The sequence below is a fragment of the Macrobrachium nipponense genome, chromosome 12 (assembly GCF_015104395.2).
Source record: "Macrobrachium nipponense isolate FS-2020 chromosome 12, ASM1510439v2, whole genome shotgun sequence".
In the NCBI taxonomy this organism is placed as follows: domain Eukaryota; kingdom Metazoa; phylum Arthropoda; class Malacostraca; order Decapoda; family Palaemonidae; genus Macrobrachium; species Macrobrachium nipponense.
The window spans coordinates 4,695,143-4,710,160 of record NC_087205.1 but is presented as its reverse complement, the minus strand read 5'-3'; the positions used below and the strand labels follow the sequence as shown (position 1 = coordinate 4,710,160).

The 15,018-nt window shown below is 35.5% G+C and overlaps 2 protein-coding genes across 2 annotated transcripts in view; one reads left to right on the top strand and one right to left on the bottom strand.

The window, feature by feature from the left end:
* The window catches only part of LOC135224309 (glucoside xylosyltransferase 2-like), a 94,521-nt gene that overhangs the window by 55,511 nt on the left and 23,992 nt on the right, over positions 1 to 15,018 (top strand). The window lies entirely within an intron of this gene.
* On the bottom strand, positions 9,386 to 13,238 carry LOC135224926 (glucoside xylosyltransferase 2-like). The gene is made up of 4 exons (XM_064264249.1): positions 12,903 to 13,238; positions 12,606 to 12,779; positions 11,646 to 11,807; positions 9,386 to 9,684 (listed from the first exon to the last, which is right to left on the bottom strand). The coding sequence occupies exons 1-4, from the start codon at positions 13,107 to 13,109 to the stop codon at positions 9,511 to 9,513; spliced, it is 717 nt and encodes a 238-aa protein (XP_064120319.1). The 5' UTR covers positions 13,110 to 13,238; the 3' UTR covers positions 9,386 to 9,510.

Sequence of the window (15,018 nt, the reverse complement as noted above, 5' to 3'; positions counted from 1 at the left end):
CTAAGCACCCTTAATCACTCATATCATGTGTCTATTAAAATGTCGCCGCACGAGGCACTGTACGGTACCCCAGCTATTACGCCTTTCCATGTATTTACGCCTACAACCAATATATCAAATCCTCTAAAGGATGTTATGGATGCAAGTATAAGTCGATATAATATACTTCGTAAGAATTTAGAAGAATCACAAATCATAATGAAAAGAAATCATGATAAAATAGCTAAGCCAACTAAAACATATACCGTGGGTGACAAGGTATACATACAAGTATATGTACTCAAAGGACTCAACTACAAACTGACACCTAAGTTTGAAGGCCCGTTTAACATTTTAGAAATATTAATGGCCAATAGATTTAGAGTTCAAAACGTATCCCAACCCACTGATAAGAGAATCATACCACTGGCACACATAAGAAGTTAAAAGGAGGGTAGAAAGGAAGAGAGGGGAATTTTTGTATCTATGAAACTTGTATAATAAATTATGTATATATAATATCTGTATGAAACCATTTTTTTTAACGTGTAATTACATATATTTCAATCATTGCAGGTTTCTAAAATGAAGCTTATATTGTTAGGAGTGGTACTGTTCGTTCAGACATCTTTGCCGTGTGGGAAGAGCGCTAAAACAAAAAATATAAACTTTTCACATGGCACTATTATTGAAAGAACAGAAGACGTTTTCATTACAGCAAGCAATATAGTTATAGAAGTTGATATGCAAGCAATTTTCCTGCCAGAGAATGACGTCATTAACCTAAAGAGCGACCTGTCGAGGTTCGCTAAATCATTGAACCAATTGCACCAACGTCATTTTCCTTTTAACCCAGAGATTTCGCTAGCACAAACACTAAGCGTCGCGGAAATGTTATCATACGACTTGCAAAATAAAACTGCCGAGGCAGAAGGTCTGGCTCGAGATCTGCTGATGTGGACTGTGCGACACAATAGCCTAGAAAGACGCAACCCGTTTATCTTTGCTGCACTAAACATCTTTGGATCTGTTGCAAGTTTAGGCTTAGGACTTTCAAATCGTCTTAAAATTAATGACCAGAATAAGAGAATTGAGTTTTTGCAACATGAAAACGAATTAGTTTTTTTCCGAACTTCGTAAACAATTATCATCAATTAATCAAATAATGAGTTTGGTGAACGAACATTCTAGTAATATCGATCAGATTATGGAATTGCAACACTTGCTGGCAATGTTAGCGTATTATAGTTCTAAAGTAGATCATATCCGTACCAAAATTTCACATTTTATTGAGAAATCAAAAGACTATGTGGAAGCTATCACGCTAGCCACAAAAGGTGTTTTATCGCCACATCTTTTGCCTATTAAAGATCTGACTTTAACTTTGGAGAACGGACGGGAGAAACTGGGTTATGTTCCTTTGTTAGACGCCCATAAGATAGAATTTTATTATGTTTAATATCAGTAAGCGTTGAGAATTACAGGATCATGATTACCATTCCCTTTGATTCTTCTGATGCCTGGCAAGCATACAAAATCGTACCGTTCCCAACTTTCATGACGAATAACTCAAGTCCAGTAATATCCAATCTGACGGGACACGTACTGATTTCCCCTGATAAGGAAACATATATGGTCATCAAGGACTTAGGTAAATTCACTCACTGTTCAGATGCCATGAATAATAAAGTTTGTACAGCTGACTCCTTTGAATTCCATCATATATCAATGGATTCATGCGAGTTAGGTATAGTGCTAAACGGTTCTCTCTCCCATACACACGAAGGTTGTCTGAAAAAACTTTATCCTTTTGATGATAATAAGTTCAATTACAGGCTGAAACAACGGATCGTGGATGTGATACGACAAGGGAGGATTTCAAGTCTCGTGTCCAGACGGATCAACGGCCTACTCCCAGATATTCGTTGCCGCTGACGGATGTATCGGAACGTCAACGAACTACACGATCCGTGGAGTTAACACTATCATCCGAGAACGAGCTTACTTCGCGAATTTCTCGTAGACAAGCACTATTATCCCCGCCTTACCTCTCCCATACAACGCGAAGGTGGCTCATCGTTTGACGCAACTAGCTGAGATGGACCACATGTCAAGGACTTATGCCGAGGAAGATCTGCGTTTTTACGTGTTGCTGGGCGTGATATGCGTTACGGTGGTGATTTTCATCGCCGCTAACATATTTGCTTGGCGTAGGTTGAGGCGAACACAGATGGATCTTCAGAGGAACGTCGTGCCCTGCCCAGACAACACTCCTATCTCGCTAAAGGTGTTTACTGTTAGAGCTATTTGAAATTGGCCATTTCACTTGACTCGGAGGAAAATTGTCTGGTATTGAGTTGTGTGTGAAAAGCAGTTCGTACGCTGGCAATATGTATGACAAGAAACTCCGAGACATTGTATTCCATACATATATCTATATAATTATAAATATGAAAAGTTTAAAAGTATCTTTACGGACACCTAATAAAAAAATTGAAGCCCTATATATTAAAATGTTGGTGCGTGTACGTACCTGGAATCTATATCTTGTGCACAATCATATGAATTATATATCTACATCCTTATCCGGTAACAACTATTCTTAAACAGTTACCCATTATCATATATGAATTATGTATCTTTATCGGGTAACAACTATTCTTAAACAGTTACCTGTTATTATAACCATTCATGTATACATGCTAACCTTTTATCTTATATGGTACCACCTATTCATTTAATAACATTATGCATTTTAGAATGTAATTCTTATGCCATGAAATTATCAGCAGAACTATAGTACTTTCTGTTGTGTATGTATCCTCATGACTAACAGTATATACAACATATTCATATGCATTTATCTTAAACATGGATCTGTATTTTCTATGCATTATTCTTTACTTATGAGTATGTCTATTATGTATGAATTTTTTTTACATATAATTTTTTGCATATCATTCCTTAATCACTTGATTATGGCTATGACTAATTATATATACGATCACACTCCTATGAAACATATTTAACGTAAGTTTTAATGTTCAGTGTTTGGCTGGTAGCTGACCGAGCTAATGTAATGTATACATTATGTTAATACAGATATTTTCCATATCTGTAAATAAAACCATGACCCAAGGGGTCATTGGCGAATTAGGAGAGTGATCAATAGCCATAACAAGACGTAAAACTAGACCATGCCATGCAATGCTTGCAGTGGCCTGGTTTGCATTTGTCTGTATCAACAATTGTCATCTCTTGTAAACAGGTCACAACACCTCCCATGGGAAGCTGGTGACCTATCACCTGTAGCGGAAACACATGACTTCCGAGTCGTATGGCTATGTATCTGTTATTTTTGTAATATGCTGAGATAGCTAGTGTTAGCTATCGTTGCGACCCTCTTGTAAAGTTAGTTCTATCCTAATTCTCCAACAGAGCGGTCATCTGACCAACCTTTCCTATACTCCAGTGATGGAGCTGAGAAATAAAGTTGTTAAGAAGTTAACTCAGGAAGTTTGAGTCATTTCCCATATTCTGAAGAAGAAACAAAATCTACTTGATGTCACTCAGACGAGAAAGGAAAAAGGAACCACAATGCTTGCGTATAACAGTCGCAAAAATAGACATACAACTAGTCGCCGTCCTATACCATTGTAAGTGGTGGACCGCAGACAGTTACACTTGCACCATTCCCTTCTTGGCATCTCCTCCTCCTCCTCACAGAGTACAGCAATGATCATACTGCATAGTATAATTTTTTTGGCCTTGTTTTTTTCCTGTGTACCATGGTAGTGATGTACTGCACTAGTCGTCCAAGGCCACACACTGAATTAAATGCCTGAGTTACCAACGAACATCACTTTCGAACATTGTCCACCGGTCTATGCCCTGTGAGCAGATTCGAAACGGTGGTAAACACCCTCATCTGGTACCACTGCTTGTTGCCAGATCCGCTTCCATCGTTTCACCGCTTAAGATGTCATCCTGCGTCTCCTGTGATATGGTAACGATTTTGTCCGTCGAACATAGTTCGATCGTGTAAACGCACCTTAATTAAACACTGTGAATCATTGGGTATTGTTGCTAAGATAGTTCACGAGATATATTAAGGTCTTTTACTGCGTTTGCTGGTTTATTTTTATGTGTTATTGAGTGACAAGAGCATGTACACATGATGCACGCACACATACATTAATGTATTTATGCATGATATATATATAATTATATAATATATATTATTATATATATATATGATTATATATATATATATATATATATTATAGATATATATATATATATATATATATATACTATATGAGACATCACATCACCATGATTCATATATGCGCATTAAGCAACAAATGTCCTTTAATATCTAATTCACTGTTCCTCGTAATTAATACATTTTCATATATGTTAACCGAAGGGGAATTTTTTAGTTGATAAGAAACTCGCAGGCTCAGGGGCGAACCACGGATCCAAGAATTCAGGAGGTACAGTGAAGTTCTTTACCCGATTGAATAGGCTTCCGGCTATGAACCTCTATTTTAGTTGAAAAGAATTCCTTCAAAATATGTAACATATGATTATTTATCTTATTAGTTATTTTACATTTTTTACTTCTGGAGGCTCCTCCTGTTACTTTGCCGTTTACAACAGACTCATAAGGTATCCTTACAAGATACCTATTCATCGGAGCTAAATTAAATCGTTTGGCCATATCAATTGTCCATGACTTTGGATGCCAATTGCAATTTGCATAAATACAATAGGCTCTGTACAGATATTGGTTCAATCACATCAATATAATGGGGTTGGTGACATCGTCAGGAAAATGTCCTTTCGAAGGGTGAATGAAGCTCGTTTTGAATTTTTTGTCTTTTTCTGTAAACCAGACTTGTGGATTTATTCATTTCAGTATCAGATCAATTGGTCAAATCATACTTCTTAAATTTCCTCTACCTGGCTTTTGTATTTGGTGCTATAATTACCAAAAGGAATTTGTTAAATGAATAGTTTTTGCATTTATCATTAAGAATGGCTAAAAATTTAATATCATTGCAAGACATTACACTGAAGTTAACAAAATTCGTATGCAAGCCATAGTCGTGATATTTTTGTATGTTTTTACCAGGTCTTTGATCTTCATGTGGACAATATGAGATACAAAACAATATTAGACCTTGGAAATACTTACATATAATATATATATATATATATATATATATATAATATATATATATATAGTATTTATTACAGTCGACCCCCACCAATTCACGGTTCTGGATTTACAGACTCACCGATTTACGGATTTCTCTTTGGAACGTATATACTAATTTGCGGAAAATTTGCCTATCGACACCATTTTCCACGGAAGAAAATTTACTAACTTCTGTATTCATATAATTTTCATTACTAAATACACTTTTAGTTGAAATATTACATATATATATTAATTATATATATATATATATATATATATATAAATATATATTATATATTATATATATATATTATATAATATATTATTATATATATGTCTTAAAAAATCACTATAGATGCACGTGACTTCATAAATAAGCGAATCCCACAGGAAAATGATAGTCAGAAGAAATCCAAGGGCTTTCGTCTTTACTCAGACATTGTCAAGGAGTTAATGAAGTACAATTGGAGAGAAAGGTCTCAGGTACAAAACAAGATCAAGAATACCAGATGGTTAATTGTCAAAAGGGTAAAAATTAAAAGAGATAATCCAGGGTTATCGGATATCACACGGTCACAAACCTAACCGAAATTACAAAGTACCTTTACAGTCCAAAACATGTAAAAACTGAATATATTGATTTTGTTGCTTATATTTATCTACAACTTTTTTCATAATGAAAGCATTAAGTTTAAATAAACCAAGACTTAAATTTAGAACATTTCTATTATTTGACTTGATGAAACAAGATTCAATGATATTCCTTTTAACTGTGTCATTACATGGGATTAAGGCTCTTGCTTGATTCCAGTTAATAGGATGGTCTAAATCTCTCATATGTACGAATAATGCATTCGATATTTGCCCAGTTCTCACAGAATATTGATGTTGTTTGAGACGTTGTGAAAAAGATTTACAGGTCTGTCCGTAATAGACTTTATCACACTTTTTGCAAGGAATTTCATATATGCAGCCTGGAAGATCTTTAGGAGAATTTGTTATTATTAAACTCTTGACATTTATATTACTGAAAACAACATTTATGTTAAAAAGCTTTAAAATTCTAGGAATATCTAAAAACCTTTCATCATAGGGTAATTTTAGAATGTTATGCTTACTAAATTCAAGTTTGTCATTAGTTGAATAAAAGGTTTTTCTAGCTCTTTTCCATGCCACATCCATAAAAGTCCTTGGGTATTTAAGTTTCAATACAATATCATAAATAGTTTTGATTTCAGCGTCAATAAACTGTGGGCTACATACACGTAAAGGCCTTAGGAACATCCCAGAAAAAACAGAGAATTTAACATTTTGATGGTGATTGGAGTAGTAATGAACAAAAGAGGCAATGTTAGTTGATTTTCTATCATTTCTATTGGACAGTTACATCAAGAAAATTCAAATTACAATTTCTTTCCTCCTCTACGGTAAATTTTATAGAAGGAACTAAATTATTGAGATTATTAAGGAATTCCTGGAGATTTTCGTGAACTGGCTAAATACAGAAGATACCATCCACATATCTAAACCAAATAACTTTTTGGGGCAAAATTCTTGGTAAGAGTTTTGTCTAAAAAAATTCCATGTAAATATTGCTGAGGGCAGGAGATAAGGGATTACCCATAGCCATGCCAAACTTTTGTACAAAAAATTCCCCATTAAAACAAAATTTACTATCTTTGATACATAACCTTATGAGACTAATGAGGTTTGCTACACTTAAGGGATTGTCATGACATTCTAATTCCTCCTCCAAATATTCAAGTACGTCATCTACAGGCACTTTTGTAAATAAAGAGACAACATCAAAACTAACCATATTAAAATCAAAATTCAAATTTCAACTATTCAATTTGTTTATAAAATCAACATTGTTTTTAACATTTGTGTTAGAAATGTTTCCTACCAAAGGAGTAAGAATTTTTACAAGCCATTTAGATAAATTATACGTAACTGAGCCCACTGAACTAATGATTGGTCTGATAGGGTTATTGATTTTATGTGGATGATATCTTCTGTATTTGGCCAGTTCATGAAAATCTACAGGAATTCCTTAATAATCTCAATAATTTAGTCCCTTCTATAAAATTTGCTGTAGAGGAAGAAAGAAATTGTAATTTGAATTTTTTTGATGTAACTGTCCAATAGAAATGATAGAAATTTCACCTTTTCAGTCTTTCGAAAATCAACTAACATTGCCTCTTTTGTTCATTACTACTCCAATTACCATCAAAATGTTAAATTCTCTGTTTTTTCTGGGATGTTCCTAAGGGCTTTACGTGTCTGTAGCCCACAGTTTATTGACGCTGAAATCAAAACTATTTATGATATTGTATTGAAACTTAAATACCCAAGGACTTTTATAGATGTGGCATGGAAAAGAGCTAGAAAAACATTTTATTCAACTAATGACAAACTTGAATTTAGTAAGCATAACATTCTAAAATTACCCTATGATGAAAGGTTTTTAGATATTCCTAGAATTTTAAAGCTTTTTAACATAAATGTTGTTTTCAGTAATATAAATGTCAAGAGTTTAATAATAAAAAATTCTCCTAAAGATCTTCCAGGCTGCATATATGAAATTCCTTGCAAAAAGTGTGATAAAGTCTATTACGGACAGACCGGTAAATCTCTTTCACAACGTCTCAAACAACATCAATATTCTGTGAGAACTGGGCAAATATCGAATGCATTATTCGTACATATGAGAGATTTAGACCATCCTATTAACTGGAATCAAGCAAGAGCCTTAATCCCATGTAATGACACAGTTAAAAGGAATATCATTGAATCTTGTTTCATCAAGTCAAATAATAGAAATGTTCTAAATTTAAGTCTTGGTTTATTTAAACTTAATGCTTTCATTATGAAAAAAGTTGTAGATAAATATAAGAAACAAAATTAATATATTCAGTTTTTACATGTTTTGGACTGTAAAGGTACTTTGTAATTTCGGTTAGGTTTGTGACCGTGTGATAATCCGATAATCCTAGATTATCTCTTTTAATGTTTACCCTTTTGACAATTAACCATCTGGTATTCTTGATCTTGTTTTGTACCTGAGACCTTTCTCTCCAATTGTACTTCATTAACTCCTTGACAATGTCTGAGTAAAGACGAAAGCCCTTGGATTTCTGACTATCATTTTCCTGTGGGATTCGCTTATATATATATATATATATATATATATATATATATATATACATATACATACATATATATTTATTTACAGTCGACCCCCACCAATTCACGGTTCTGGATTTACAAACTCACCGATTCGCGGATTTCTCTATGGAACGTATATACTAATTGCGGAAAATTTGCCTATCGACACTATTTTCCACGGAAGAAAATTCACTAACTTCTGTATCCATATCATTTTCATGACTAAATACACTTTTAGTGATTATACAATTTAAACACTCAAGTTTAAGGATTTTTAGACGAGTTTTAAGTATTTCCGGATTTAGCTAATTGTGGGGGAGGGGGTTTGTGGTACACATCCCCCACGAATACTGGTGGTCGACTGTGTGTATATATATATATATATATATATATATATATATATATATATATATATATATATATATATATATAGTATATATATATATATATATATATATATTAATGTTATTAACTTTACATATGACAATTTTGTAGTCTCAAATATGAAGCACAGAATTAACCATTACCTTTGAAATAAGTCTCATTCAAAGAGAATTGACAAGAATTCAGCCTTGTGCTTTTCTTGGTAAGACACCAGGATGACACTTTCTAAAAAGTTATAAATGGATCGCTTATACATACACACACAAACACACGCATATATATATATATATATATATATATATATATATATATATATATATATATATATGTATATGTATATATATATATATATATATATATAATATGAATATATAAATCAATCAATCAATAAGTGCACAATGCAAGTCGACATTTAGAAGTGAGATCAAACTATTGCATTTCAGCAAAGACATTTTGTGTAAGAATCTATGATGACAATGACTTCTTACTCTTGCTCATAAATTATGGATTTATTAATGAATAGATAGCTTAATCACACACACACACAAACATATATACATATATATATAATATATACATACATATATATATATATATATATATATATATATATATATATATATATATATATATATATTATATGTCAATAATGCATGTCGGCGAGCAGTTGCTCAGAAGTGAGATAAAACTATTGAATTACAGCAAAGACTAGTTTATCCACGATCACGATCTCACAAAGATAAAATCTCTAAATGCTTACATCAGCAACTTCGTTAAGCCACCACCAGGTGTCTCCTGAGTCCTTTCATCAGAATGTCGTCTATGTTGGAGAGAGTTGCACATCCTCCTGCAGATCTGTTTACCTTCCGCAGTCCCTCCTCCATGAGAGACAGCAGCTCCCCTGGCGACGATCGAAGGTCGTACTTTTCCCATGCTTCGAAAACCGCCTCAGTGGAATAGAAAGAGAATCTATTAGGGCGGAATGGGTAGTGAAATGGGATATAGAATTGAGGCCAAAATGAGAAGCCGTGGGACCAGTGTTGTCATTGATCGTTGAAATGGAAATTGAGATTGGAAAGCTTTGAAAGGTGTAAAGGAGGAAAACCTCAAAGCAGTTGCACTATGAATCAATTGTTAGGAAACGTTGGATGGCAAGAGAATATGAATGAAGGTACAGTAAAAGGAATGAAGAGGGTTACAGCTAGGGGCCGAAGGGACGCAGCAAAGAACCATCAGTAATGCCTACCGTGCACTGCGTGAGGTGCACTGGTAACAAATATTTATTACGAAAGAGGAAATAACGTTGAAAGTATATACCTCTTGGACCATCATCGGGGTCTGACTAAAAATTCTAAAACGTCATTAACTTTTCCTTTCTCCTTAGCTACCTTTCATAATTTTATTGAAATGTAAAAGTGAAAGTTTTAGACATGTTATCGACAAACAAACAAAGCAGTAAACAACTGATGAATCCATAATATGTACAATTTTACTGTTGAAAATAAAGGGAAACTTTACCAACAAAATTCAACCATTAAAAAAAATCAACCGTATATGTCACCCAACAATCTAATCTTAGTAAATAACTACTAGAAGTATTAATAAATATCGAAATTGCAGTTACATTCTGGGCTTTTAATAAATAATAACAAGCCCTAAATTCAAGGCTTTCACCCAAGGGTTTTAATTCCAATTAGTTTATTGAGAATATTGTACTACTAAATACTCATTTATTATTAATGTCATAGCCATTCTTTACTTAATATCAGGATAATTGGGGTATGTTCGATGGTTAAACTACCTTTGAATATGTCTGGCAGGCAACTAAATTACATAAAAGCCGTTGAAGTTGAATGTCATAGTGGTCATTTGGAGCGCCTGGGTGGCGTGGTTGGTATGGTGTTGGCGTCCCACATCGGTGGTCGCGAGCTCGATTCTCGGCCATTCCATTGAGGAGTGAGAGATGTGTATTTCTGGTGATAGAAGTTCATTTTCGACGTGGTTCGGAAGTCACGTAAAGCCGTTGGTCCCGTTGCTAAATAACCACTGGTTCCATGGAAAGTAAAAACACCATACAACCAAACATAGTGGTCATTTGGAACGATCATAATGGCGCTCAGCTTCCCCTACCAACTGGAAGCCTCCAGGCACGCCTGGAAGGGTTTGCTGGTAACGGAATGACGGCCGTTAGATGCTGCTGCTGCTGCATGACTGGAAGATTTTATTGAAAGATCACGAGGTCTGACTTTCGTTCTTTAATGTTTGGGCGGTAGTCAGATGTGTATTTACATAACTTGTAATACGAACAATAAAAAAAAAATTTCATGTGGGACGTTTCTATCAATTGTTAGGGTAGTCTGTACACACACACACACACACATACATGTATATATACACACGGGCGCGCACACACATGTATATGCCGGTGATTATAAAAATGTTGATTATAGAAATGAAAACTATACAAATGAAAATTTTCCACGAATGTACATTAGAGCACCATTATAAAGAAACTACGCATTATACCATTTACGATTTAGAGTGTATCATTTAATTCAGTTGAGGTGAAGACGACGTGCCGCCCTACTAAGCTTTTACAGCATGGAGTGTCAGTTCGAAAACAGAATAGAGAGAGAAAGAAAAGGCTAAATGGGAAAAACTGAATATTTTCTATTGTTTTTTCAGACTTCAGTGGTCTACATCAGGCCTCTTACATCACTCCACACTTTCGTTGTTTTCAGTGGGGAAAAAGCCCATTGTAGCCATTAACACAGCTTTATACTTCATCTAATCCAACCGACCACCAGAACTTGATTATATTGGATAAACAATTATATGTTTGTCCTTAAGACGCGTTTAAGAATGAAATTAGATCTTGGTAAAGACCCGAAAGTAGCTGCCCACTTACTCTGATCTTGGGTTCGTTGTTTTTGACGAAGGTAGTGTCGCAGCCGTGGAGGAGGGCAACCCCTTTAGCAGCGGCATTGGGGCATCTGTTCCTGTCCAGCGAACACACCTTCTGGCGGTAGTTCCATTCACAGCCGACTTCATATGCTAACGGTGCCTTCCTCTGAGAGGAGAATTCGGGCATTAATACGATGTACTTCCTTAAAAAGGCCCAACCAGTTTTAAATTTCAGTTTTTTTGGTCATTATGTTAGAGACTTTTTAATTTTGCGGAACAAACATTTTTATTAAATTAAACTGTGGATTTCTGGTCGGAAACTCAAGAGGGTTATATAAAAATGTATTAACTTTCGGAATATTGTATAGGGAACGATGAAAACATTCTGCATTACCTGAAATTATATTGGAAATAAAAAGCCTCCTTAAGACAGTGAAAATTACTTTGAAGAAAAACCTCTGATTAATAGATGAAACAGGCTTCCTTTCTCAAACCTTTATGAGACATTCAGACTCCATACATATTACTGTACACATACCCCAGTGACAGTGATGTTGAGGATGTTGAACCTCATACCTCACTAAAAATGGCACCGGGATTAGTCAAAGTTTATTCGGATCTGATGTTATGCTAAAAAACCAGCTCCATTTGTTGATTTATCAACCTCCAGCTTACCCTATCTTAAGCCAGTCCCTTAAATCTCTATTATAACCTTTAACTGATTTCGTCATCTGACTGAAAAAGTCATCTTTCCACTGAGTCTTTTGCTCACTTATGTCTTTCTCTTTCCTTAGTATTATGTTTGCCAAGACCATAGCAAGGACAGGTAAATCAGTGTCTATATGACCCACTTCCAACAAAGAGGAAAAAGGGAGAAGGAAGTAGCTGAAACTTATCCTGGAAAGGAAGCAGCAGAACTGACTTGTAAAAGAGGGAAGGCTACACAACAGGCTAGACATATTACCCCGCTAAAAATGATGTTGAGGATGTCCTGATCTGCAAGCCGTAGGGCGTTTTTGTACTTGGCGACGGTCCTTTTGATCGTCGGAACCCATCCTCCTGGAAAGCTTCTCAGGCGGGTCAAGTTGAGCAGGAGGACCCCTGCATTGAGGCCCGAGAAGCCGAAGCTCGGAATTCTCTGAAATGATGATGTGTGGTCACGGGAATCACTTCATATTTGGGATGTCATGATGTGGGTAATGGTACGACAAGTGCCTCAAATATTCATTCGAACGCTTTCTTTCAATTCACAACGTCTCACCTTCCTCCATGGCTCATCGTACATGTAGAGACAGGGCGTGACTCCGGCGACCTGGCGGTCGTCGAAGAATCCGAAGTTCTGAAACAGATCCTCTGGAGGCTGCATGAAGATCGTGTCCGTGTCGACGAAGATGACAGAATCGACGTCCGGGAGAACGTCGGGCAGGAAGAGTCTTTCGGTGCAGCACCAGCAGAACATGTCTTGCATCCCGGACAGGGCAGGCGGATAGTACACTTCTCTGCGGACGCCGAAGACCAGCCGTCGGCGATATTCCGGAGGCCAGGAGTCCGTTATGGCCGTGATTTCTTTGTAGGTCTCTTGCGAGTTCGTGACAATGCTGAAGGATTATCCCTTGTAATATATATATATGTATATATATATATATATATATATATATATATATATATATATATATTTATATATTTATTTATATATATATATATATATATATATATATATATATATATGTGTGTGTGTGTGTGTGTGTGTGTGTGTGTGTGTGTGAGTGTGTGCGTGCGTGTGTAGCTGGTGCTTATAAGTCCATCAGGAAAGTTCACGAGGCCGTTACACTGTATCGAATATTATGAACAGCAACGAGCAACTGCAATCCACAACGCACGAGTTCAATATTCATTTGATGACTGTTAATGGAAATTTAATGACAGCTGCGAAACGGCCTGTCGTTTAGTTCTGTTTGAGGTAACTTGGCTTTTGTGTTATTTTTTTATTAGGATAAATGGGATGAATTATTAGTGTAGTAAATCTCGACTGAAGCCAATCTTGATAGCTGGAAATTAACTGATAAATTTAATGTTAGCTCAAATTATCGCTTACATTTATACAGACTAACCTGTAGCTTAGTAGAATTACGAATTAATTATAAATATATGACACACATTTCCTGATTATGTTAACTTTGGCTTTACTACATCGCTGCGTTGTCTTTGAGACTTTTTGGTTTCTAATCCGTTTCAAATCGCTGACATCAGAGCGCATGCGCAAAATTTGGTAGGATGCGTCTCTGCAAATTTTTGACGTTTGTTGAAGTTTGGTTCGGTTATTTTGGTTTAGGTTATGGACGACTTTTTCACTCCTGTTACAAGTCCGTGTTTGCAAAAGCAATTTGTAGAACGGAACTCTTTGCTTCTGTAACCTGATCAAGAATCTTTATGTTGGCAAACGGCGTCTATATTAATATATGTGGCTATAGTTTTGGTGGCTTCGCGATCTCTAACTGGAGTTTTCATGCCACTTGTTTGATAATGCATAATTGCTCTCATTTTTCCACCTGTGATGATAGCGCCTCAGTGGCGTGGTTGGTTTGGTGTTCACGGGTTCGATTCTCGGCCATTCCATTGAGGAGTGAGAGATGTGTATTTCTGGTGATAGAATTTCACTCTCGACGTGGTTCGGAAGTCACGTAAAACCGTTGGTCCCGTTGCTGAATAACCACTGGTTCATCAACGTAATAACACCATACAAACAAACAAACAAACAAACACCTGTGATGATGTGTGATAAACGAAACACGCGTTAAAGTGATTATAATCCTACGCACGCACACACACACACACACGCGCACATACACGTATGTTTGTATTCGCAAATGCGCCTTTAAACCGGTAGTTGTAAACCCCTTCTGCTCTTCAATATTTATTTTTTCTTTTCCAATCAGCCTAACAAGATAATGGAAAGTTTCATAAAAAAAAACCTAAGTTTGGTATATCATTTGCTACTACACGAGCACATGAATTTGACCCCTGGTGCTATCACGTTCCTTACTATACCCCCTTGCCTTGCATATGTCATGCTCTCGCCACGAAGCCTGAACCGTTATTCCTCCTAAGTAAAGGTGTTCTTTTTTATTTTACATTAGAAAAAAAATTAATTTTATTACAAATTCAGTGAGACCCTGCTGGACTCGACTGACCATTAATTCATCAATGACACTTTAATGTGATATCATTTACAAGATCAAAGTCGGTGTTTTCTTTCTTTTTTTGAACCACTAAGATCTCAGACCGTTAACTTTAACATTAAAACCGATGTACATTAAGAACAAAGCAATAAACAATGGCATACAGTATATGCAACCAATTGTTTGAAATTATGGTTA

What these genes read in the sequence shown, in the direction of transcription:
- LOC135224926 (XM_064264249.1), bottom strand. Translation starts at nt 13,109, where the DNA reads ATGCAAGACATGTTCTGCTGGTGCTGCACCGAAAGACTCTTCCTGCCC. An exon ending in TCAACATCATTTTTAGCGGG is followed by an intron (nt 11,808 to 12,605) that starts GTAATATGTCTA and finishes TTCTCCTCTCAG; the next exon opens with AGGAAGGCACCGTTAGCATA. An exon ending in ACAACGAACCCAAGATCAGA is followed by an intron (nt 9,685 to 11,645) that starts GTAAGTGGGCAG and finishes TATTCCACTGAG; the next exon opens with GCGGTTTTCGAAGCATGGGA.